At 40.3% G+C, this 26620-nt stretch overlaps 1 protein-coding gene across 1 annotated transcript in view; it reads right to left on the bottom strand.

The window, feature by feature from the left end:
• C2H8orf34 (chromosome 2 C8orf34 homolog) overlaps positions 1–26229 on the bottom strand; it is a 174369-nt gene extending 148140 nt beyond the window's left edge. The window contains exon 1 of the mRNA XM_075495726.1: positions 25655–26229. Coding sequence (XP_075351841.1) covers positions 25655–25723 — 69 coding nt within the window. The 5' untranslated portion in view covers positions 25724–26229. The remainder of the gene's footprint in view (positions 1–25654) is intronic.
• Positions 26230–26620: the final 391 nt, after the last annotated feature.

Below are 26620 nucleotides of genomic sequence, written 5' to 3'. Positions count from 1 at the left end.
AAAACATTAACTACTTCTCAGAAAAAGAACAAAAGGTTAAAGACATGCTCTCAGATATGCCAAGCATGTCAACAGATATCATGTTTTCTTCCACGGTTTTCAAATCACAAAGATTTTCTATGATAGCTTACACTTCTTTCAGCAGTCCTGTATCTCTGCATAACAATCTCACGCTTGTGGAATTATGCCTACCATATCATTATCTGAACTCAGCAAGGATTTATCAAGTGAAGGTATTTCGTGTTATGGCAGAACACTGTAAGGTTTCCCTAAAGGGTAATTCAGAAATCTGGCTCAGTTTCCACCCACTCTATGAACCAGTGGAAATTCTACCCTGAAGGCGAGGCACTTCACAGTTCAACCACGAGAACATAAAAACTACTGGTTTTCTGAAAGGTCTGTAGGATTTCATCAGAAGGAATACTCATAGACAAAGGCTAGGAAAGACTATTACAACCTGGACTGATTTCCTTAAATTACAGCCATAAAACAACACTGACTGCACATCACTGCCTTTCCTAAAACCTAACTCAACAGGCTAGAGCTGATCTTTCTCTGATCAGCTGAAGTAATCTTACTCCAATTTCAAGGTCTAAGGTGAAGCCACTTGTTCCTCTGTGTTCAATGATTCATTACTGTAACTGTTAAAAAAATCGCATCATATTTCCACTTTAAATTTCACTGACTTAGCTTCTACCTACCTGGAACAAACTTTTTTTCTGAGGGAGGGTGATACTAGGAACTAAAGCAGTAGGTATTTTTGTGGCTACCTCTGGTGGGTTGACCTCAGCCAACAGCTAAGCACCCACCAGCCGCTCACTCACTCCCACCCCCAGCAGGATGGGGGAGAGAATGGGAAGAGCAAAACCAAGAAAAACTCATGGGTCAAGATAAAGCCAGTTTAACAAACAAAGGGAAGGGGGGGTGGGGGTGGGGGTGGGGGTGGGGGGGGCGGGACCAATGCCAAGGCAATCACTCACCACCTCCCACTGCCCAGCCAGTCCCCAAGCAATGGCTACTTCAGAAAATGTAGCCCTCAGCTTTTATTGCTAAGCATGACATTATATGGTAAGGAATATCTCTTTGCTCAGCTGTGGGGTCAGCTGTCCTGGCTGTGTCCCCTCCCAGCCTCTTGCCCATGCCCAGCCTGCTCACTGGTGGGCAGAGTGAGGAGCAGAGAAGGCCTTGACCCTGTGCAAGTGCTGCTCAGAAATAGCTAAAAGACTGCGGTGTTATCAACACTGTTTTAGTCACAAATCTGAAACACAGCACCATATGGGCTGCTATGAAGAAAATCAACCCCATCCCAGCCAGATCCAGCACAGTACCACTATAGTAATGTTTATTAAGTGTTTATGATTGGTGATCAGAAAAAGAAGGCTGTACATGAATAAACAATTGGTATATTAAGGGATTGACTCAGCAAAGGACTTAAGCTTAGGTATTTTTTATGCATGAGAAGTAAATAATTATAAGCCAGATGCATGCTTAAAATGCCTTGATGAATTAGATCACTGCTCTGTGACTGAAGAATTGCAAGCATTTCCTTCCTTCCTTCCAGGAGCCTACCCAAAAAAACATTAGGTCTTTTTTAGAATCTAACTATGCAAATATGTTTTGAAGATTGATGGAAATCCTTTCAATCGCATCCCATGGAAAACTTGGACAATACACATTTTCAAAATCTGTGCAGCAACTAACCACTCCTGTCAAGTGTTCCCCCCCCCCCAGTCACTTATCCCATTAAAGTTAAAAAATGTAAATACATGTTTCCAAATTAGATCACGCATTGGATATACTACTGATATATTACCAGAAGAAAAACTTATCAGAAATACATGTTGCGTATTCATCACTTCTCATGCTTTTTTCTAGTTCCTGTTCTCACAGTTTAGGGGAATTAAACTGATTGATTTGTCAGTGCTTAAAGAAAATTACTATGCAAGACATTATTTTATACTTTCTTTTTTTTTTCAATTACAGTCACATTATAATATCTAAAAGCACAATACCAGAAGTATGACATTGATAAATTTGGTCTGGGACTTAAGAGTCCCAATGTTTTACTACTTAAAATCCCAGAATTCAACACAGTTACTCTCAATTTTTCTGGCAGAAGACAGAAGGACCTAAGTCTGGAGTTGGGCAACAAGTGATGATTTAGTGTAAGGCCGGTAAAAGTCCTAGTCCTACCTGAACTCATGAGCAAGGTGCACACCCATCCCACCCGTTGCCTGAAACCATGTTACAACCAGCAAATAACAGTCCTGGCTATAGTGTAGAAGCAATATCCCCTAATCCCCCTGCTTGCTTCACTGCACTGGTAGCTACAAGGTGAGCACTGGACGTGGCCTCAAAGAAAGCACTGTCAAATCCATTTTTACAGCAAACTCTTCAGAGCCACAAGTTTGATAGCCTGGTGCTGTGCTCCTCTCTCCCCCATTTCACATGGCTTGCTACTACTGTTCTATTGCACACATAAAGCATATACAAGTGAATAATAAGATTATGTTTTTGTAGATAACCACAGAGTACCTAGTGGCAGCATGAATCTGGTATGCTTGTACTAGAGATTCACTGCCTTCGATTGCTCCCATGAACTTCTAGTTTAGGTCAGCTGCCAAAGCACTGCTGAGAGCACAAGCAATTGGAAGAGAAAGGTCAACTTCCAAAAAGCTTAGGGCCCAGCCACACCCCAAATAAATTCATAGCCTAAGTAAAGACTATCTTGTAACACCAAGAGTTTCAGCACCGCTGAATTTCACAGTTTTGAATTTTACTAATACTGAAAGTATCAGGATAACTCAGTAAATGGTCAGTGAAACATTTCAAAGCAATCTGAATTAGATAACTTGAAAACAAGGCTTAAATACAATAATTTAAATTCCTTATAGGAATAGGATTTCTGCTCCCATGCAGAAAAAGTACATACACATGGGGGCAAAATGTGCATAGCTGAAAATACTGAATATATTCAGTATTTTTTATTATTCTTATGGGTATCAATGAAAAAAAGAGTGAAAAAGATTTTCCAGTATTTTGGATATATTAAAGAGAATATACTCATTATCATTGTAATGACTGGACAGCTGAGGTAGATGGTAATTCATATAGTCATTAATGTATTCATAATATGCAATCCAAACTCTACCTAAAACATAAAAGCATTAATTCCTTCTTTTTAAAAGATGTTTATTTGCTGTAAAATTACATTAACATAAATCTGATATTACGGGCTGTGATGTGTCTTCGAAGTTAGAAATGCATGTAGACCATGAATTTTCCCAGTAAGTCAGTCAAGTTTATATCATTTACATGTTACAAAATGGCTCTTCATATACATGAAATACTGACATTCAAAATGAACAATCTACATTTTCTCCAGTTCATATTTCATCCTTTTAAAAGCCTGTCAAAACTTTGCTAGCTGTATAACAAAAATCGGTGGTGAGTAGTCACATTAGAAGGCCTGATATTTTACTCGGACAACTTCCCCTGTGTATAGCAGTATTGGAGTGAAGAAAAAAATGACAATATGACATTTACATGTCAACAGTTAACGTTAAAAAAATTTGTTTAAAATCAGTTTTCCTACAAGCTCTTTTTTTTTTTTTACATTTCTATTTTAAAAGCTACTAACTGTATGCCAAACCATGGCACCCAAGGCAGAACACCAGCAGGAGCGTTGTCTTCCAAACAACGACTTCCTGAAGAAGTTACTGCAAGCCGTTTAACAGTGCGTACCACTAGAGACATTTCCCACTGGGAACTGTTTGGCAGTCACCCACACAGCAGGAGAGCACACTCGGGACTCTTGGGTGAGCTGTGGACACACGTTTCCAAATCCTTGATCCTTCACTCAACTCAGTCACGCAGCTTCGCCTACTCATTGGTTTCAGCATAGCAGGTACACTATCAGCCACCAAATGCTCATTTATCCAAAGAATAATTTACCAGCAGGCATGAGGAAGACTTCTGAGGCTGATCTCACACATGAACGAAGGAGACAACAAAACAACAGAAAACCAAATCAGCAATAATACACCTAGCGTAAAGATACTAACATAAATACAAATATTTGGAAGTGCAAGTAAAAAACCTGAACTCCAGGGTCACAGAGCTAAGGCTTTAAATAGTTCAATCTTGCCAGACATCTCTCCTCGGGGGGAGCGGGGGTGTGTGTGTGTATAGATACATATAGATATATATATATATATATATATGTACAGAGATTTCCAGTATTTAAGTAATCTGCAGTTCTAGAAAGAGAAATTCTAGTTTTATTGGAATGTCCACAGTACAAACTTCAGCACACCACTTCAGACCTTCTGGGCCATTTTGAGGCAATAACCCAGTTCAGGCTTTGGACTGAAGTTCAAATCCTATCACTCGTATAGTGCTCCTTAGGTGGTGGCTTTACTATATGAACAGTTTTGAAATTACCCTTTGGACTAAGATACTAGAATCACACACTGGCCCTCAATTTAGAATTAGAAATAATGGGTTTTTCCACTTACATATCCACTTCCTTTATTAAAGTCTCTTATAATAAATTTACTTCTGAAGTATGAGCACAATCTAATGGATGATTTTAATCTAATGGATTTATTTTTAAGTATGCCTTATTACAAAAGAGAGTGGGTGAATCTGTTTAATTTTCAGTTCAATCATTTAAAATTAAATTTAAAGTTTTTATTACCAGAGTTCAAATAATTACTTCAAGGACTGTGGGGTTATACATGATTGTACTAGGAACACTATGGTCCAATAAAAGATTTCCATATCTAAACTGAGAGTTAAGGAAAATTTAGTTACCCAAAACTAAAACTGCATCTTGACAATCTCTGTAGTATTGATACCATCCACTTCACTTGAAAATACTCCAGGTACATAAGCTGTAAGTGAACCTTTGTGATCTGATATACCTCAGGAATGAACCTATTTTATCGAAACGCTTCAGGATCAAACAAAGTCAGTGATGGGGAAGTGACCAGAATGCAAGACTACTTTTCCAAAGCAGCTGCCTGAATAACTATGCTACAGCCTGCTGACACTCGCCTGCAAGGAGGCGGGAGATGTGAGTCTAATCCCTGCAGGCTGAACAGGACACTGAACACAGGATCCCATAGTCCCTGAGCAAGTGAATAGAAGAGGGATTCTGTGACCATCTCTTCTGACCACATTTTAAATTCAGGAAGCAAACCTTGATCAGTGCTCTTTAGAAAGACAACAGATCCTGATCTTCTGGAGTGGCCTGCATGCTCTAAAAGAAAAAAAAAAAAAAAAACACCCCTGAGTAAATAAGTTTTTGCCTTCTTAGTTAAGGCTTTAGGTGGTGCTTTCACATACAAATATAATGCAATACCTAGGGCAAAATGCTATGAAGTATAATGAAAATAACAACTGTGAACCGGCAATGCTAGATTGCACGAGATTGCAAGTGGGAAGTACCTATGAACAACAGGTTAACGTGAACAAAGTCTGCACCATTGTTGCATACAAAGTTGTGGCAAGCAGCCTTGGTTATAGGAAGAGAGAGGTGATAATGACATTGGATTTCAGGTTTCTGAATAGGATTGAATTAGTATAGATTAGTTTGAGCTTCTCAAAGTTAGAGATCCATTAAGAATAAAAGACTATAATTTTAAAAGATTTAAAAAACACATTTACCATGTTTAAGTCTCACATTTAAAGTTCAAGATTTAATGGCACAAAAAAGAATTTAGCATATTGCTTTTATAAGGCCACTAAGGGATCATCTGTCCATGTAATAGAGTCTTTGGATGTAAACAGTTGTGGAGATTAGTAACTCAGGTGCTAGAGAAGATAAAAGGATCTACAAGAGATTTCTAAGGAAATCACAGAACTTTCCCAGCAACAAGTCTTTCAGATCCTGCAAAGCCTGATGAAGACTAGATGGACTAGCACCTAAGACTCCTGAGAAGCCTGACGGATTTGGTGTTCTCTGACCATGCCTAACATGTGTCCAATATTAGACCCCTCACAAATATAGTAAGGCCAACACCTGCCAGCTGCATATGAGCTCTGGTTCTCCTTCAGGATACTGGAACCTAGATACAATGTAAGGCTACCATCAGCCTGAGGAGATTCAAACCCACATCCCTCACCATACATGATATTGTCTTTAGCTCAAGACTATAACGTATCAAGGAAAAGAAATTTTCTAAGCTGCCTGCTAAACCTATGCTACTGAACAGTAAGATAGATAGATGGACACACACAGATAATTCGGGCAGTGACAGAAGAGGGAGCACAATTTGACAATCCAGTGGCTAGTATTAGACAGCATTTAGATAAAATATAGACACAGTCCTTTGACACTGTGGAGAGCTGCTTCACTTCTAGCCACACTTGAAGAGAAAACAGGGAACTGTGATCTCTGAAACACTGCTAGCATCATCCCTCAGGGAAGCACTCAGATCGTTGTGCCTATGTGCACAGCAACACCTGTTTTCAACTCCAGCTTGACACTCTAGACCTGACTAGTATTTCAGACATTTCTCTGTGCTTTGGCATTTAGTACTATGGGTGAGTTCCTGCTTAGTATGTGGGGTTTCTGGATCACCATTCTGAGACATACTACTACCCATGCAGTATTCGGACCTATCAATGTGACTAACTTGGCTTGTAACTAAACACCCATCATTCCTCAGATCACACCCTCAATGATTTTTTCTTCGTTGGCCTTCTTTAAAAAGGGAGGTCTTGAGAAATCCCATAACTGCTATCACAGAAGTATAAACATTAGGGAACCTCTTTAAGTTAGCATCACTTTTACACAACAAAATCCCATTCAGACATTGAAGCCTTATTTTCAATGGAGCCTTATCCTGATGCTCATTCCACAATATGAAGTTTGCCCCTGGAAACCACCACTTGGATGCCTTCCATGGGTTTCACCAATGCATGCAACTAACATGTAACATACAAACCACAGGATAATAGACATGATGAAGCTGCAGACAGTCAAGTCCATGTTGGGAGAAAAATTAAAACTCAGAGCTATCAGATGGCCATTAGCAGACACTCTGCTCTGACAGCTTTTGGAACAAGGCACTGTAGATCATGCATTATCTGTAAAAGGCAAATCAATATTACTTCTCCTGTGGAAAAAGGAGAGAAGTAATTACATCACTACAACATTACCTTTACTCAAGTTGTACAGAAAGATAAATATGAGACAATGTTTTAAAATTTCTGCTGTCCAGTGTGTGTAGCCAAAGTTACTAAATATTCTGTATAAGTTCTATGCATTAAAATAATCATAAAAATTTTGTTTTCAAAATTGTTTAATCTTGACCAAGAATTTTTAAACTATTCACATGGAAGTTCAAATAATAACTAGCAATTACAGTGACACAAAATGAAGAATGTGAGTTACCAGAATCCAGGGTAGGGAAGTGCTAACACAGATTTAATTATCCTGACTTTAGCTGCCTACATAAATTAACCCTAAATTTGCTCAAGTAATGATCACCAAATAAATTCCAATGAAGTTAACAGATGCTCCCTGATTGTTAGAATTTACTTAAATCATGTCATTTGGAGATGTACCTTTAGTACAGCAGCTAAACAACTGTTGGTAATACTCAGTCTAATTACAAGTTTTATTCATACACTTTGAATAGATGAATATCTATTCAGATAAGCATCTTAATTTCCTATTATTTACCTGTGAGAGACTGACTTGGTCTCATAAGACTTCACACCAATGTTGTAATCTGTTTTTTAAATAGAACTAAATGTTTAATATGCACCAATACAACAGAGATTTCTGAACTGGAAAGGTCAGAATTTGTTGCCATAGAAAAGTCTGGAAATTCATTTTCACCACAGAAAAATACAAAGAGTTCTTTTATATCTGCAGAATTTATATACTGCAAATGTGGCTGGAACTCCTTAAATAAGACTAACACATAGTTTTTATATAGCATTTTAAGAAGACAAAAGGTTATTTCACATATAAGCAGTTGCTTCATTGATTTAAAGCTACTTGTGTCCTTCCACACACACACACAAGAAAGGTCACACTGATTTGCCTTTTCCAGGTAACACAAGATGCACAGTGTCTTGTCAGAATAATCACCAAAGCCACTGAAGACTATCTGCAAGCAGATACCCGATAGCTTTCAAAAGCCTCTGAGAACACACAGTCATGTTCAGTTTGGTTCTACACAGCTCATACTCCGTGCTTGTCTAACTGCAAGTGGAAATTATAAAAATCTCCTCGTTTACTATTATAAGTAATGCTTTTATATTAGCATTCATTTTAACCTGCATTCATTAAGGGGTAGATGAAGTTTTTCCTTAATTATATATACACTTGAACTTTGCCATTAAAAAAAAAGCAAAACCCACAATGAAATCAGAATGAAAAGAATTGGTCACTTCAAATGCAAGAATACAGGAATCTTTTGCCATGCAGAAGCCATCAGCCCATGGATATAACAACAAAATTTGATTATAAATACATGAATTAATAATATTATAAGTAGCTAAATAACTATGTTAACTAATAAAAAACAATATTGACCAATTTTTTTCCATACTCTAGGGGATCCTCCAGCGTTTTGTGTGCTACCACCCTGTTACATGCTACGACATGATACTGGCAACCATTATATTTCTGTTGGATATCAGTGTACCTGAATTTATCTTCAGCCCCAACTGGGAAGACACGTTAATAATTCCAGTTCAGTTGGAAGTAAAATCCAGCTGTGATTGCTTCCATATGCATTGTTATCAACCATCAGTTAAGCCAAAAATCACTTGTATGATTTTCCCCATCAGTGAGCACGATGACAGAGAAACTGTTTTAATGATACCTTTTTTTCCTTAATATTATTTTCAAAGTTCTGACAGATTTCTAACATGTTCTGCCTTCATGGATAATCTCTTTATGTCAAGTCAAATTAAAATAGATACTTCTGCTGCTCAAAACAGAGAAACTTCTGAGAATTACTATCCCATCACAGTCAAACTAAAAAACAAACTGAAGATTAGGCACACATAGGGAAAAAGACACACAGGTGTCCATTTTGACCTAAACAGTGCAGGCTTGAAGTATTCAGGTTTAGAGTGCAACATGAACCACGAAGAATCAGGTATCAGAGACACAATAGGAAAATTGCTAGGGGAAGGAAATGTTAACACTGAGAGCAGAGCTACCCGTGGTCCACATGTCTCCAGCCACCTTCCGGGGTTCCCAAACTGCTTCCTGCTAGCACTACCAGGTTCATTGCTCTGCCTGAGCCCTGAGAAGGTACAGTCACTGCCTCCATCTCCACCTAAAAATGGCCCAGGCTTGTGGAAAAACCCCCAGGCTGCCATCAGGGATTCTCTTGAAAAGCAGGCCCTTCAGTGTCAAGGTCTGAATACACACAGACCTGGCCAGTCTGAGGACTGAATCTAGGAGAATACAGAGCCTACTGAAGATGAACAACAAGCTGCCTAATTGACTGCTCCTACAAAGCAAAACGTATGCTTGCAAAGCACGCACCAAGCTTACCTTCTGAAATGCACGCTCATACTACCGTTCCTCCAAGATCCCCTCTACACATTTACTTGCCTACCTCATCTACAGGCTTTGTGCTGCCTTGAGATAAGACTCAAAACTCATTGGGCAAAAGTTCTCGTTTGCAATATGTCTGGACAATTTCTATCACAATACAGTACCTTTTCCTTGTTGCAGCCAGCAGATGAAAATACAACATAAAGATAGTGGAGTCTTTCAGCAGATAATTGATTTAACTATATATAGGAAGGATAACTTATTACATTGCTTTTACACATCTTGCAATATACCCAGAAAAAAAGACACCACCATATTCCCTAAAAGGCATGGAAAGACAGAAAATGGCAGGCGTAATTTGGTAGTCATATTAAGAACAGCACTGATATCTAAGTAACATTTAGCTTTGTTCATTTAAGAAATACTGTATTTTATTTTACTCCTGGAGGATGTAATGTCAATGACTCAATCTAAACACTTGTATCAGGACAGTGATGCATTAATCAAGTTATTTCCATATCCAAACATCAATTCCCAATGCCGAAACACAACTACAACATCTTGTGTGGAACTGTAACTTGAATGATCTTTTTTCACCGAGGTTTGGCTACTGGAATCACAGATCCAAAACAATACCTTTAACCAGTGCACAATTGCATTTACACAGGTGATGTTACAAATTGGAGGGAGATCTGATCACCATCAGAAGAGACAGAAGCCTCTCACCCTACCGCCATACCTTCCAGACTCGGTGTATTGCAAAGCGTGTCCCTTCCTCTGGAGCACCATGAGGAAGAACAGATCCCCATGCAGCTTCTGCACAGAGTCACTGGAAGACTCACTTCAGACAAGACAGTTCCTCCTCAGAGGCTGCATGTCCTATAATCATGCCCTGGAAAGGGTGCTCCAGAAAATGACTGACAAAAGACAACTGATTAGCAGAAGTGAAAGAACAGCGTGTCTGTTGTACTCTACAAAGGAAAATATCAAACTTTGTTGACAATATACAACGGATATTAGATACAATGGATTACAGCCAGGCACGTGTTTAACAGAAGAGATGGTCCAATGCCAAATGCATATTTCTAAACACTTAGCACTATACAGCTGCACCAACACTGCAGACTCCACTTCAGGCTGGGTCTGTGACTGTCCCTAGACTATAACAGCACATAACTAGGTTTTGTCCTCTTCATTTTTGATTTGGATAAATTTCATGTTTGTTTTTCAGATCCCATTTCCTATGTTAAAACGAAAGTATGCTTCAAAGTAAAAAAAAAAAAAAACCACCATTGAAAGTTAGGTTTATAATTGCTCATACAAACTTACGGTGGTTCACTTTTATATATATCGCACAGTAATCACACAGACCTTTAAAAACACATTCTGTAACACTCATTCAGCTTGACTTTCAATCTGAATGTCATTATTTGAACAGTTTTTGTATAAAATATAAAAATAATGCTCAAGTACTGGATCAAATGCAAAAATCATCCAGCTGATGGGAGGCACAGAAAGCATTCCCTTTTCCCACAAATATATATACATATATATTATTGATATACATCAGGCTCACAAAATCTTTTGGTATCATAGAAAACTAGAAGAAATAAACTGAATGTTCCACTGAATGTAGGGCAAAAAGATGCTATGAGAAAGGCTTCTTGATTATTATAATTGTACCTATTATTATAAGGACTTAGGAGAATGGTGAGATCCCATTTTGTGTAATACTATGGTAAATTTTCATATGCTCAAATATTAGACAAAAACACTGTATAAGCAGTCATGGAAAAAAACATTCAAGCACTTTTGCAGTATAACCGCTATTATTTGCAACATCTTAAATTCAAATGCTTCCAATTATTTCAATTTTTTTAAAATTGGAAAAAGCCTCAATATATCTAGGGTTTGATTACAGCTGAACACAAATGGTAATGTGACATAAATAAGATACAGCAATATTTTTCCAGTGAATAAATGTCCACCTATTCCCAGTCCAAAAATTTGGCCAAACACTCTTCTGAAGGTTCTGAGAATCGCCATTTGACTTAATAGTCCATCTCCAGAAAGAAACACCATTACAGGCATAACAGTCTATTCTCATGGGCTTCTTTTTCAAATCTAAAGCAATAATCTAGCTTTACCCAAATACTAACGCTCACTTTTTTTATCCATCAGCAATGGACTTTTTTAACATTACCTCTGGAAAACAACAACAACAAAGAAAACCTACATATCCTAGTTTTGCATTCCTGTGTAGTGATTTAATTTTATATGGATGGCCTATATTTGTGATCACTACTGGTCAATGTGAAAGAGAACCATGGAGAGGGAGGACAGAATGAATATCATTGATATTTAAGGCCTATGGTTTCCATACAGGATTTATTGGTTTGTTCTCAGCATAGTCAAGCCACAGAGAGAGCTTGTAGGAGCTTAAGAGACATCCAAACTATAATTTCCATCAAGCAATTCAGCCAAATGAGGAATTTCAGCTGAAAGTCAACTCATCACAAAAACACTACAGGTTGCTTTAACAAAACATTTCAATTTATCAAACTTAAAGGTTTAAAGGAAATGTGTTTTTCAACAAGAAAAAAAAAAATATTTCTACCCAGTCCTAAGTTGTACATTGCTGTCAATCCCTATTTTTCAAAAATGATGGCTATAAATTTTACATTCTCAGACCTACTCACATCTGCTCATCAATGTGTCATTATGAAGGAATGTAAGGTAGCATACCTTGCATCCTGAGGACAAACACAAAATATAATATATGAAGACTTAAGCTAAAGTATAAGTGACCCACTACTGTTATCATATTTTTGGATCTCTTTCTTTTGTACCTCTCAGTATAATACCAGCACTTGTGGCTGAAAACAAGATTCATTCAATGCAGATTCATATGTAATGCTACTGGAAAAAAGCTGAAGCATATATATAGTTTACCTTCATGATTTGTCACATGGATTACTAATTATTTGTTCCACTAAAAAGTTACTTGCATGCCCAAGTCCTTACAGAATCCTCACCTAAGTAAGTAATGTGAAAAACCTCCCTCACACTAGCTTTAAAGAGCAGTTGAAAACTGAGACCTATGTCAATACCGAGCTGAAAAAAAGTCTCTGAAATGAGGATGTTGGACACTTCTGTTTGGCCTCTGGGAGGACAAGTGCATTGGTTGCACAGGCTTAAGGCTGACACTTACCATATCATGCCCACAAATAAAGTAGGTCTGAGATAATGGGGACAGCTAAATAAATATCAGCTTACGTAAGCAGGATACACTTTCCACTCTGTAAGTTATAGACTAGCTAAGTTACATATATGATTGCAATATTAAAGCCATTTTTACATTATGCAAAGCATAAGTATGACATAAGAAAAAAATATTAATATTGGTCTCTGTGTAACAAAAATATAAGCTAATGAATAAATATTTTTTCCAAGAGAAAAAATAGTAGGAAAAATGGCTTTAAAAGAAGTCAACAAAAAACACAAGTTCTAATAATTACATCATATGGATCAACTTATTAAAATCACTTTCTAGCCCAAACAAGGTAACCTCAACACATACACAAAACTGGTATCTTTCTAAAAAACTGTCATTTGCACTTTGACTATCTCCTCCATGTAAACTGTCACCATGGATCTAGTCAGCATGCCCTCGCTAACCTACCCAGGACATGACCTGCAACATCCGCAGCTGTCCTCTGACTTAGGTTTTCAAACAAAAGACTAAAGGAGTGTATTTTACAAGAAAGCTAAAGCCATAAGTGGATATTTAAGTAAGTACTACTGTATGAATGATTGAAAACTTTAAATGGGTAGCAGTGGTAATCTTTAAGGACATATAATTGAATTGTACCTAGAACTGTAGTTAGGTCCATCATTTCTCATCAGACACTTCTACCATCAAGAATGCAATGGCTTAGGCAACTAAGAATCACTTCATTTCTAGAAGCTGACATCTGGGTAATTTTAGAAGATGTGATAGGTTTTTGGGTTGTAGAGCTATTTTTAATAACAGTCAAAGCATTATTAATCTTATTTTCTAATGCTTTTTATTTAGAAAACAATGCCTGCAAATCACTGGTGTATGTTTTTGTTTGTTTCTTCCCACAAGTAACTTCCCAACCCTGACAGTGATTGCCCAATTAAAGCTTCCTGATGATTTGATTGCTATTAATTTAATGTTAGGCTAAATCTGCCTGGTTACAAGTGAAGGCCTTCCTCTTGTAAATCAGGGCCTCACCAACTGCAGCAGGGCTCCCTGTGGGAACACAACGTGCTCACATGGACTGCACTGCAGCCTTGAGACTTGTGAATGCTCTGAACCACCACACTAAACAGGGGAGGAGGGAGGAGAAATCAATTTTTTTGAATGTGTGGCACCAATTAATGGGATTAATAGCACTACCAGGCACTGAGGCAGCACAAAGAAAGAAGAAGAAGCAGAAGGGCCATAATGAGCTCAGGGCCTTGCTGTGAAAACTCCTAAACCATGTGAAGACTGTAAGAGACAGAGGGGTTTGCAGTCTCTGTGCAGATAAATAAGACAGACAAAGGAAGGAGAGACACAAGCATGGAATAATACGTGATAATGCAGTGGGACAGCAGTAGCAGAAGTAGGAACAGCAGCCAGATAACTGGCTACTGTTTCAGTACCCTAAGTACTGTATATTGTATTTCCTCTCTTGACTTCTTAACTTTTTCTTCAGTGTTTAAGTAAATGTTAAGTGGATCTTCATTTTGGCCAACTTCATTCTTCTAATCTTTTTTCTATTACCATAGGGAAACACAGAATAAAATAAATTCTCTTGAGTTTCTTATTTACCTTTGTTCCTTTTTCTCCCCTGCTATCTTTTTCTTTCAGGTATTCCTCCCTCAAAGGATAAGAAATCAATGTTAAATCTGTTACTCTAGCAATTTAGTCTTCTCTTTGTGTGTCCCTTCTTTGCTCCATATTGGTAAGTATCCATTCAGCCTTTGTCTCCAAATAGCTTCACTATCTCACACTTTGTGTTAGACTACAGGCATTATTATCTACTGGTATTATTCTGAACCAGGGCACACTTAGGAGGAGCTCTGAAACACCTTTTTTTTTTTTCCTGGTGGTTCTACATCATGCAAAAGGATGTGTCTTAAAAAGATACTCAGTGAGTTGCAGCCTGCCATCTCTCCAAGGTTAATCCTGTGCAGAGTTGTCCTCAGCACAATTATGGGTGGTGTTTCACGATGGCACACCCAGAGGAATTTCTGCACCTGCAAACCTTGGTTTTGTCCTCAGCTTGTGTTTCCCTGGACATCTCTGCTTTGTCCTTATTAGGCAGGAAGGACAAGACTCTTCAGAATGCTTAGGAAGATGAATATCCAGGTCACACTAGGTATACTGAGCGTGTCATGTCCAACTGGCCTGGACACGTGCAGTTAATACAGTATGTCTGAACAGGAACATACAGCACCTACTGCATTTATGTAGGATCTTTGTCCAGTGCACATGGGATTCTCAGGTGTGTCCCAGTGCTTCAGAGTGTCTATATGCATTGCAGAGCGCATGCACATGCACACACACACACACACACATACATTTCAATCTGAGAAATCCCAGTAAACCCAGCCACTGAAATCCAGTAATCTTACACGGTCTCTCTCTTTTCTTCTCCTTCAAATGAAACTATAGCCTTACTCACACCCATGCCCTCCATTTCCACCTTTACAAAACTATCACAGAATCTGCCTCATGAAATTTTTTTCTTCCTAGCTGCCATATCTATAATTGCTTCCACAGGTTCTCTCCTAAGGTCATCTACAGATGAAACTACCCTTCCTTTTCAGTTCTATGAACCATCTCCCAAGTCTCCAAAAGAGATAGCTTCCACCTTGTCCTGATTTCAGCTGGGATAGAGTTAATTTTCTTTCTAGGAGCTGGTATAGTGCTGTGTTTTGGATTTAGGATGAGAATAATGCTGATAACACACTGATGTTTTAGTTACAGCTGAGCAGTGCTTACACAGAGTCAAGGCCTTTTCTGCTTCTCACACCACTCCACCAGCAAGTAGGCTGGGGGTGCACAAGAAGTTGGAAGGGGACACGGCTGGGACAGCTGACTCCAACTGGCCAAAGGGATATTCCATACTATACAACATCATACTCAGCATATAAAGTAGGGGAAAAGCTAGCCAGGGGTCCGCTGCTTGGGAACTGACTGGGCATCGGTCAGCAGGTGGTGAGCAACTGTATTGTGCATCACTTGTTTTGTATATTCTTTTATCATTATTATTTTTCCTTTCTTTTCCATCCTATTAAATTGTCTTTATCTCAACCCATGAGTTTTACCTTTTTTTTTTTTTCCGATTCTCTCCCCCATCTTGCTGGGGGGAGTGAGCAAACAGCTGGGTGGTGTTCAGCTGCCTGCCAGGTTGAACCACAACACACTCATTTAGGCTTCCAGGATGAATTCTGCTATCAACAATACAGAACAGCTTTTCTGCATTAGTGCACCAAAAGAAACATGGAACTTAAAATTCAGAATTCCTTTCTTTGAGATAGATACCTGACCAGAGGAATCCTTCACAATCATCAGTTTATCTCCCCACTCATACAAGTGTCAGCAGAGATGCAATGCCTATCAAATTGGAGTGTAATGCAATCTTGAAGGACTTTGTGGCACAGCAGCCAGTGTTAACAGCAGTGCTAAGGACACCTTTAACTCCCTGGCAAATCTATACCCAAGCAGTATTGCCAAGATCAAGTACTAGAAGTATGAGTCAGACACTGCAAAACATGCACATTTCTTTAGATGATAAGAAGTTATATTTGCTTCTATTTGCCCTGTGTTTCTCACCCTTCAGTCACACTCTCAGCAACCACATGCGCTAGAACTTTTCTTTAAAAAAGAAAGTACAGATCCCAGGTAACCATTTGACTATAGGGACTGAGATTATAAGAAAAAAAAAATAGAAATGAAAAATAATGCGATGGCAATGTAGCATTAATCTTTGTCATCCCATCCCCTTCCATTTCCTATCAATTCTCACTTTCACACTCAGTGTATTCATATGGTCCATTTCCTCCTAACTCATTAGGCCATCCTCCCTAATTATTCAATTCCCTCGTCTGCTCCTTCACAGAAGGGACTGGACTGGGGTCCATGACATTCTCCTGACCTATGGGGAACTGCACCTTTAAAAGGCAAGATCTATATGAAGCTAGCTTAAGCACACAAGCTCCTCATATACAGGGTTGAGCAGTGAGTTAGAACTCATGGAGTGATTTGGAGATCACTTATACCCATCCAGCACCTTGCTACTGGAGAAAAAGGCAGCTGTGCTCCTCTCCTTCCCCTCACCCTCTCGCCACCTACATTTTCTCTCTCAAGTCAATGCCATGCTCCTCATCAGACCACATGATGACCCACCGAGGTAAACCAACTGAACACTTTTCACTTCTTTGCAGACTTCTTTTTCTTCTGTTTCATCTTCCTAAACTGGATAACTGTAGTATGAGACAACCACCAGTCCTGGAACAAGAATAGCAGGAATGGGCAGCCAGCAATAAAGATGAACAGGACATGCAGCAATTGGCTATTAGATCAGCCTCACAACCTGCAGTTCCGAGTACTAAACCACCAGAGTGTCTGGAGTAAAACAAGCTATGAGAGGAGGAATGATTCAATTAAAAAGGCTTCAACACATCTGAAAGACCCAAACTCTCATAATTCCTGCCCCAGAAAACAGCTCCTCCAGAAGCCAACAAAAGAGCTTGATAAGTATATTGTTCCAGCTACTATAGAGAAATCTGGTGCATGAATAGAGTGATTTTACTCATTGAATATTGTAGGGAGCTGGCAACATGAGGAGAGAGAAAGAATGCTTCATGTAAATACACAAGAAGGTAACAATTTCCACTCTCCACATGGACAGAAATTTTAAAAGAGGTGGCTAATATAAAATAGGCTTCTACTTATCATGCATGGGTAAGCGAGTTCACACACATTCTTCATTTTGTATGGGCGTTTCCCATAATTGTAACACATTTCCTTACAGTGGTATGTGAAGTTATGTTCAAAACTGAGGTGTTTCACTGGAAACTCTATGTTTAATGCAAAGATAATACTTGAATTTTATGTGAACAGGGAAAGAAAACTGCCCAAAACAACAGAAGAGCAAAACCAGAGGGGCATCATGACTTCAGCCTAACAACACTGCCTGAACACTTTTGGATGGAACTAAAAATAGGTATTCAGTGAAACTGAGTAGCCAAAGGAGAAATTAACACAGCATGGCATATGGTACCTGACAGAAAAGTTAAGGCCATCAAAAATGTGCCTGTTACAAGCTTTTTGAAAGGATATTACCCTCTATACTGAGAGCAGATACGGTGTTGGGTTGTCTTGGCAAAGGCAAGGTGTGCATTTCAAGTGATCATGCTCTTTTCCTACATCCTAGAATGAAACTCATGAATCCTTGTTCCTCTTATCAAAGAAGTGGTGGTTTTCATCACCTTCAGTAATGTCTGAAACAGGACACTGCCTTAGTCAGGAGACCAACAGTTTCCTAACAATTCTATTCAAAAACGATTTTGCTTTCAGTTGGGTTTTAACTGTTTCTCATGGTTTCAGCTAGAGAAGCATCTTCTCTTAACACAGAAGATATCCCTCTCCCATACTTCACAGATAGCAGAATAAGAAACTGTGCATCTCTGCAAGGGGGATAATACAGAATACAGTCAATAACACCTCATTTTTATCTGGATATTACAGACATTAAGGGGTTTGGGTAGTCGTTGTTCCAAAAGTTGGTGAACATAAAAATGCCTGAAGCCACCTCTCAAGTCCAGAGGTAACCAAGTATCTTCATTACCCCTCACTCATACAAAAGCACATATGCTTTCCCAAAAAAAATAAAATATCAGAAGACAAAAAAAAAAATGCTAGACAAATGAAAATGAGAAATGACTGGTCCCCACCTCTTCATTTACATAAACAAGACAGAAAATGGAAAGTACCAAGTGGGAAGAAAAGACATTGAAAAAAGGGAAAGAGTATTGATTAGACCTTCAAAATTAGAGGCAAACTGTAAAAGAACATGATGTTAACATGCTCTTAAATACTATGTTTCTAACTCAATTTTTTAATGCTTCTGTTTACAAAGTTACAGTTTTAAAAGAAGCAAGCACTAATAGCAGGTGTCTTTCTAGGTCTGTCTTTTTAGTCAATACCAAGATAAAGAAGCTAACTAAGAATCCCACTTGCTGCAGAAGAGTAAAGAAGCACATCACACGTGGTAGGAATGCCAGTTAAGGTACTAGCTGCCCCCTTCCCTCTCAGAAGCTCCAAAACAACCAGAAGGCTGAGACTGTGCTGACTCTGGGGTACAGATAGCATCTAGCCCACTTGGAAAAGCATAAATCAGTAACAGCAAAGAACACATTAGAAAAAATTAAAGACTGAGTTAAAGCCATTAAAGTTTTTTATTTAATATTTGACATTTACATTTGTCCTTTGGACCAAAAGATTGGATTAATCAAAAGAAACGAAACAGTTGAAGAGCTTACTTCAGGTTTAATTAACACCATGCATTAAATATCATCCAAAACTTGGAAGAGACTTCATAATGCGATAAAATGCAAAGAAAAAAGAGCAGTAGTAAAGGGCTTATTTTGATCCAGACTGATTCATTACTACAGGGGTTGCCAGACAAAAATTCAAAATCATCATTGTCCCACTGCATGTCCTAGAGCAAAGACATTAGACTCATGACATTTTATTTTATTTTAAACAGGAACATCTGCTAGCTCTAGACCTTAGCATTGAGCAGTCAGACTCTGCTGGTACATGATGGTGAGAGCAACTCAATTGAGAACTACCTCTCATTTTGCCAGCTATTTTTTATGGCAAGCTAGTTATGCATTCTGATCCCCTTCTCAAGAAAGAAAGTAATTGTCATTTTGAGAGTTTAAAAACATTAAAAGTTAATGTAACAAAAGGAAGTTATTATGATTCTTTCATTTTATCATTCCATATTTTAGATACAATTCTTCAAATTCAATTATTACTATTAGACAAAGAATATAACTTTGATTTTTATTTCTTTGTGTGTCTTGTGCCCAGAAGGAATTTTTTTAAAAAAGCAATTAAGAAAGCCTACATTTCCCATTCAGGAAAGTAATGTTTTTGCCACTGTGGAAACAAGGTTTACGTGATTATAATCTATGTTTGTGACCACACAAATGCATACCTGTATGTGTGATCTCTTTCACTGTCTCTTTCCAATATTTTTTTAAACCTTCCACTAATTTCAGACAAGTTCCCAGAGGAATGGACATCACAAAAATGCAAGTTCTTTCAAATGCTGAGAAATTAACCAGTCAGATAGCAAGACCAAAACATGTGATTTTCCTCATTCAGGAACAACCTCTTTTCTTAAACCCAGATTCCACAGAAGAGAAGAATTATGAATGCCACGTCCACAGGGAAATTTCTGACAACTTTTGCATCTTGTTGGTCACCCCAAAACCCAAGCAAAAAAGCATAAAGCCATTGCTCATGGAACTTTGTTGATGGAAAAGGGTCTGTCTATAGTTTTAATTAGGGTTTTTCACTTGTTTTCCCTTAAAGACAACTTCACCAAGGCAACTATCAGACTGCACAGTGAATTCTCTGAAAAGCAAAGGACAACTCCGCACAATTTTTTTTCCATTTGACTTTCATTCCCCTTAAGTAGGTCTTTTACTTCAGTGCACATCAAGGCTATCACAAAGTCCTACTGTAGCAGGCAACAAAAAAAATTAGAACTTATATATGATTCCCTACCCCCCACTGTGTAACACTGCGGCATTTCCAGATCACTGCTGGTTTCCACACATCCTTTGAAAAACAGCTAATATTGGCTCCTCTGAAAGAGGGACTGCCAGGCTGAAACGATGTCACTGGGTAATCAGTTAGTACCTAAAATGATGCTCGTGATATCCAAGTACTGAAAAACTTCCAAGGGCTTCATCCAAAGGCTCCATCTAGCTGCCTGAAATTAAATGCTTCTCTATGTAAATTCACATCATCCAGAATACAGACCCTTTCATGCTAGCAACAGAATCTAACCAATTAAGCATAATATAAAAATAAAATAAAAAATTATTTGAGCAAGCTCAAAAGAAAACAATTCTTTGAGAGCATCCCTATCATTCACATGGCAGATATTGCAGCTTAAAACATAATTTGATACTGTGAGGAATCTTAAACTGGTAGATGAGACACTCAAGTTGACCGTGTCTACATTGCATATTTAAGAATTGAGGGCAAATGTCGCTTCAGAAGATGGTCCAAACTCCAAAATTCATTCCCAAACTTTGACTAACTCAGTCGCAAGGTGCACTATAAATACTGTTAGTCACCAAACAGGTGCATTAGGATGTGTTCAGGTTTAAGTCAGAAGCATAGTTACTTTATTTAAATTATATAATAGAAGCAGTGCATAATATACACCAATAATGCCATCTCATTTAGGAAAAAAATCACTGTAAATTAAAAAAAAAATAGTTTCCTATTATATTTCCCTCAGGAATTTTGTCTGCTAAAGGAAAACAAGGTAAGTGTGGTAATATGAACACAGCCTTTATGTTGTTCCAAATAAAAATTAAGAGTTCTAAACCCACATTACTTCAAGAAAAATTCTTAGGTAACCAGGGGTTTGGTATGCTTATTTTGAGAAGAGTTATTTTGGCTTTTTATAACTCAAAGAAATCACAGCCTTCTGGTTTGCATAACAACAATGTACCTGCCGGATGCTTTCTAGCTGCAGTTCTATAAATAAGAAAATTCCAAAACACAAAATTTATCTCGGAGCTCTTGAAGATTTATTGCAGTATGTTCTTAAGAGTGCTGATCCAGCTTTCAAATACTCAGAAACTAACTGTCAGGTTGCCTGAATGAGAACAGAACTGGATGCTGAAGAGATACAGTCATACAGAAACCTAGATGTGTGGATACTTGCAGGCAGTAGGATTATTCATTGAAATTATTAGCACACAAAAAGAATTTGTTGGATTGGATGTTTGAAATGCAAAGTGGGTCAATACTTCACTCAGACAGAAATGAGTGGGTGCTGATTCTGAATACTCTGTCCCAGCCAATTTTAGGCACACACCTCCTGTTCACATTTTAGAAAGATGGAAAAAAACAACAGTGAAGCTTCATCACAGAAATAACTCATATTTAGAATTCTTGTTACATTCCAAGTTAAATGTAAAAAAAAAAAAAAAAAACTAAAAAAAAATCAGGTAGTGCTATGCTACGTGTTACCACAAAAATCCCAGAAGAGAGGCGTTTCTAAAGGGCATTCCTCAAATCTAAACTAGGTGTCTTACCACAGTATTCTCAGATGCCAATAATCTCTTACAGGAAGATGCCTAAGCTTTCAAAAGTGAAAGGAAAAAAAAAAAAAAAAAACAAACCCACAACACACAAAACCAACACAGAACAGGATAAGCCAGCTTATGAAACCTGACAGAATTTAAGGGGTTAACTTATAACCTTACTGTCAACACTAACAACACCTGCATGGCCTAGGGCATTTAGAAGTTGACTTATAGGTTCACAGAAATTCTACCCGCAAACACCTTAGGCAAGTGTAAGATGAAATGGCAGCGAAGTAACAATTTTCAAAAACCATGATTTTTGGACCTACATTCAATAGGGGGAAATTAGGCTGAAGTATTGAAGTTGTTTTGCAATATGTCTTAAGTCCCAAAATTGACACAGTCTCAGATGTACACACTAATTCCCACCCACCTTCCTTCCCACCTTTAAGCCATAAATAAGAATTTAACTCGTAAAAATGTTTGCAATCAAGTGAATCTGTGTATTACCATTCATAGCTGAGTGGATAGGACTTCCTACTATCCGTTAACAGGTACCAGTAGTCAGTAGGAGACTGATGCCTGCTGAGTCAGCCTAAGCTCATTCTTTCTTTCTCCAGGTTACTCCTACCTTTCTTTATAGAGATGGAAACAACTTTTTAACCAAGGGAGGGCCTACAGTTTTCCTGCATCTCACGTCAGCACTTCTCTTGAACACTTCTCTTTTACATCAGTTAGAAAGATAATTCAAGTGTCACACCATACAAAACTTCAGCAAAGAAATAAAACTGAACTCATCTGCATATGCAGCATGTGCTGAAGGTTAAAAAAAAGAGGACGTCCGAAAGAACAGATGTTCTTAGGTAGATACTGCTGGTTAATGAAGTACAAAAAGCCCTAACCACAGCAACAGAAGGCCACAAATACAGGACAGAGTGGAGAAAAAAGAGACACTACCAGGATAACTGCAAGCAACTGAAACAGAATGGCCAGCTAGTAACTAACAGCATCTACTGCTCTTGACTGTAATGCAGGGGAATCACACTTCATCATCAGGAAGCCACCGAGTGTTCCAGCCACCAGCTAACTGTGCCTGCGTAACTGTCTAAGATCTATGGTGTAAAGTCCTCCTGATCACTGATCATTCTTTATGCAAGTATGCAATATGATCTGTTTATGCATCACCATCCCCGCCTTCATGACAAAAAGCCTGCATGTCCCCTCTCCACTTTCTTCTTTCCTGTGACTGCCCTCAATTACCCAATATTATTTTATGCACTCCCTAAAATGTTGGCTTGAAGCATATATTGAGCAATTATAGTCACAACCTACTCAGCAAATAACACTGCAGAAAATTGAATCCAAGTCTACTCTGTTTTGACTTGGTATTAGAAAATTAGTACTCACTGCAAAAAAAGATGGCTGTCATCCATGACAAGTGGTGATTAATTAGCACCAAAACCAGAAGTGGTGTAAGAAAATGCTAGCTGTTCCTGAATGAAAGATGAAGCACAGGTCTCTCTTCTCAATGTGTCATAACTTTTAGAGGCATGAAAAACTGATGCATTAGTGAATATATCTGACTTCGAACACATGGTATTCTTGATACACCACAATGCATGTATAATAAGAATACTAGTATGGAGTATAAGCTTCACCCTATGCATAATCTTTGATCAATTCCCGTCAACTTCAAATACATGTCTTCCCCTTACTAAGGACTACAAGATCAAGCACAGGTTGTAGATCTTCAAAAAACTGTTGAGAACAAAAAATACATCACCAAAATGAAATATATAAGTAGATTTTAAATGGCTAATCAGGAAGTGGAGGAGATAAGAATTACGATCCTCTTCCTCCCAGTGTTATGGATTAAAATAACTTTAAACAGCTACATGAATGCTACAACGCTATATCTTAAATCCACCCCCTAGTACTCAGGTCTAAGTGGATTTCACACAAAAATCTCTTCCTGGTATACAGGAGTGCACTAACAACCTGTAGACAGCCTGGAAGGTTATGCAAAGAGCCTTCCACAGACTCTTTCTACCACAATCAAATTCCTACATTGTAGTGATTAGTGAAATATTTAGCGATATATGAAACGCTGTAACAAATACAACTTCTTCATTTTTTTCCTCCGCTCTTTATAACTAAAGCATCCTGCTATTTAAGCAACAGAGAGGAGTATCTTACACTACTGAGAAACTAGGTTAAAACACAGTGACTCAGAACAGTGATGTCAAGTAGTTTGTTTGAATTTTAATGTGTGAAACAATGGGTTAAGAAAATTTAGAAGAAAATGACAGCTGTCAAGGGCCTAACTCCTCAACAACCCTTAATTCCCACTGAAATTACAGGAGTCAGTTACGTATATAGCCCTAGCAACTGTGTTGATTGAACAGGCTTTTATTCAGAAATTGAACCACACAAATGTTTCCGTTTCTGTGAATTCTAGAACTAGAAAAATCACCTACTGTTCCCTAGTACCCAGTTACAGTTCCATCAAATAGGGTTTTATTTATTGCAAAATGAACATAACACCTCTGACACTGAGCCAACATAATCTGTCACAACAGCCTCAGCTCACGCAAAATATAAAAACTGACCCTTAATGAACAGTTTCCTAACAAAATTTGAACCTTTCGCGTGAGGGCTGGCAAATGCTACCCAAAACATACACTACACCAGAATAAAAGAGATTTCATATGTAGTAAGCTTGATTGAGAACAAGTTAAATACTGAAAAAGGGAGACTTGCGTCTTGGGATAATACTGCCAAAGTATAATGTATGTGCATTTAGATGTAAAAACCGTATGAGAAACAGGATGATAAAATGGTAATAATCACGATTGCTCTAGTACCCTTTTAAATTCTAAGTATTCATAGCTTATGCACAGAAATAGTAACATATGCACATCTGTGCATCTACAAATCCAGGCAAGTGCATCTTTGTAAGACCAAGGAAAATCTATAGCAAAAATACATTTCCCAAATGTATGACTGCAGATAAAAATTTCAGAGCAGACCATCGACACGGACTTTTCGCAGGGCAGATTTCATCCCGTGTGCCCGGTCCAGAGGGCGGGTTTCCCGGTGGGGAGGCATCCACCTCTCCTTCCTCGCTAGCCGGTCACGGAGGGACAGCGCCTCGGCTCTCGCCCGCGGGCCGTGCGGCGCCCACTCCCCTCGGCTCGCTGCTCGGCGCTGCCGCCCTGCAGATAGGGGGGCTTGGGAGCGCCGCCTCCCCTTGCAGCGCACGGCAGGTGAGCCGGTACGCGGCTCCCCGCGGCCGGACGGCCAGGGCCGGGCCGCCGTCCCACCACCGCGCGGCTCCGCGGCCGCCGAGGCGACGCGGGCAGCTCCGCAGGGACCCCTCCAGGGACTGGGGCCGCGGGTGGGAGGACGAAGGGGCACCTGTTTCACGGCCCGCGCGGGTGCCTGTGAAGCAGAAGGCGGCGCGTCCGTGGCGGGGCGAAGAAGCGGGGCACATCCGCGGGGTGGCCGGGAAGGGCTGCGCGGAGCTCCGAGGCTCGGAGGGGCGCGGAGGAGGGACGCGAGGGCACACGTGTGGTGTGGAGCGACAGGGTAGGGGGTGCCGGCGCTGCCCTCCCCTCCCCGGCCGGGCAGACGCCGAAGCGGCGGCTCAAACTCGTCCTCGCCCCTGCGCTCACCTGTGCTGCGCGGCGAGCCGCGGCCATCGTGGGGACACCCCCGCCCCCGCCCGCCGCGGAGGAGCCGGCCGGCAAGAGCGCACCTTACCTCGAAGAGGGGACCGATCTTATTCTTCTCCAGGTAGGCTTGGATCCTGGTCTGCTGGTGAGACGCCATGAAGAGCTCCGGAGGCGGGGGCTGGAGCTCCTCTCCCCCGGCGGCAGCTGCAGTCCCTCCGGCTGCTCGCGGCTCACTCCCCCGCCGCCCAAGGGCTGCCACAGCGGGAGCGGGGGGAGGCGCTGAGAAGGGGCGGCAGCCCGAAGTCCCCGGGACGGAGCTAACTCAGGTAACCGGCGGGAGGTAGCCGGTGCCAGTCGCCTGCTTAACTAGGCGCGGGGCGGTGGCGGGCTGTTTCCCCTCACGGAGCAGCGGGCGGGCGCTGCCTGGAGCGGAGCATCGTGCAGCGAGGAGACGAGCTGCAAAGGCGGCCCCGAGCCCGCGCCGCTCCGCGCGCGGGGTGTGTGTGTGTGTGGTGTGTGTGTGTGTGCGCGCGCGCGCCTGTGCCTGGCAGCGCCTTGGTTACGGGAACAGCCGCGGCTCGAGCTGCCGCCCTCGCGACAGCGCCGCTCCCGAAGCCAATGGCCGGGGGCTCCTCTCAGCGCCGCGGCCGTTAGCGCCCGTTGCCGCCCGGGCTCCGGCGCACAAAAGGCGGGAGCGAGGGAAGGGGAGGAGAGCGGCGGGAGGCGGGGGCTGCTCTGCCTCCTTCCCTCCGCCGCCGCTCCCCTACCCTCCCGGGGACGGGCTTCTCCCGCGGCGGAGCCGGGTTCCCGCTCTTCGGGGGCGCTGCCGGCTCTTTGCCAGGGACCCTACTTGGCTCCGCTCCCCCCAGGCTGGGAGTCCCTCGGGCGGGGGGTGAGCGCCACGGGCCGCCCGGCGTGAGGGGCCTGACCGGCACTCGAAAACTTCAGCTGGTGGAGGGTCGCGGGGGAGTGAAACGAGTCGCTCAGCGAGCAGGGAATGGAGATGCAGGGACTACAGCCAGCGGTTTTCCTTAATTTTTGTTTAAATTATTTT

Source organism: Mycteria americana, chromosome 2 (genome assembly GCF_035582795.1).
Source record: "Mycteria americana isolate JAX WOST 10 ecotype Jacksonville Zoo and Gardens chromosome 2, USCA_MyAme_1.0, whole genome shotgun sequence".
In the NCBI taxonomy this organism is placed as follows: Eukaryota; Metazoa; Chordata; class Aves; order Ciconiiformes; family Ciconiidae; genus Mycteria; species Mycteria americana.
Note: the sequence above shows the minus strand (reverse complement) of the source record. Positions and strands in the feature narration are given on the sequence as shown.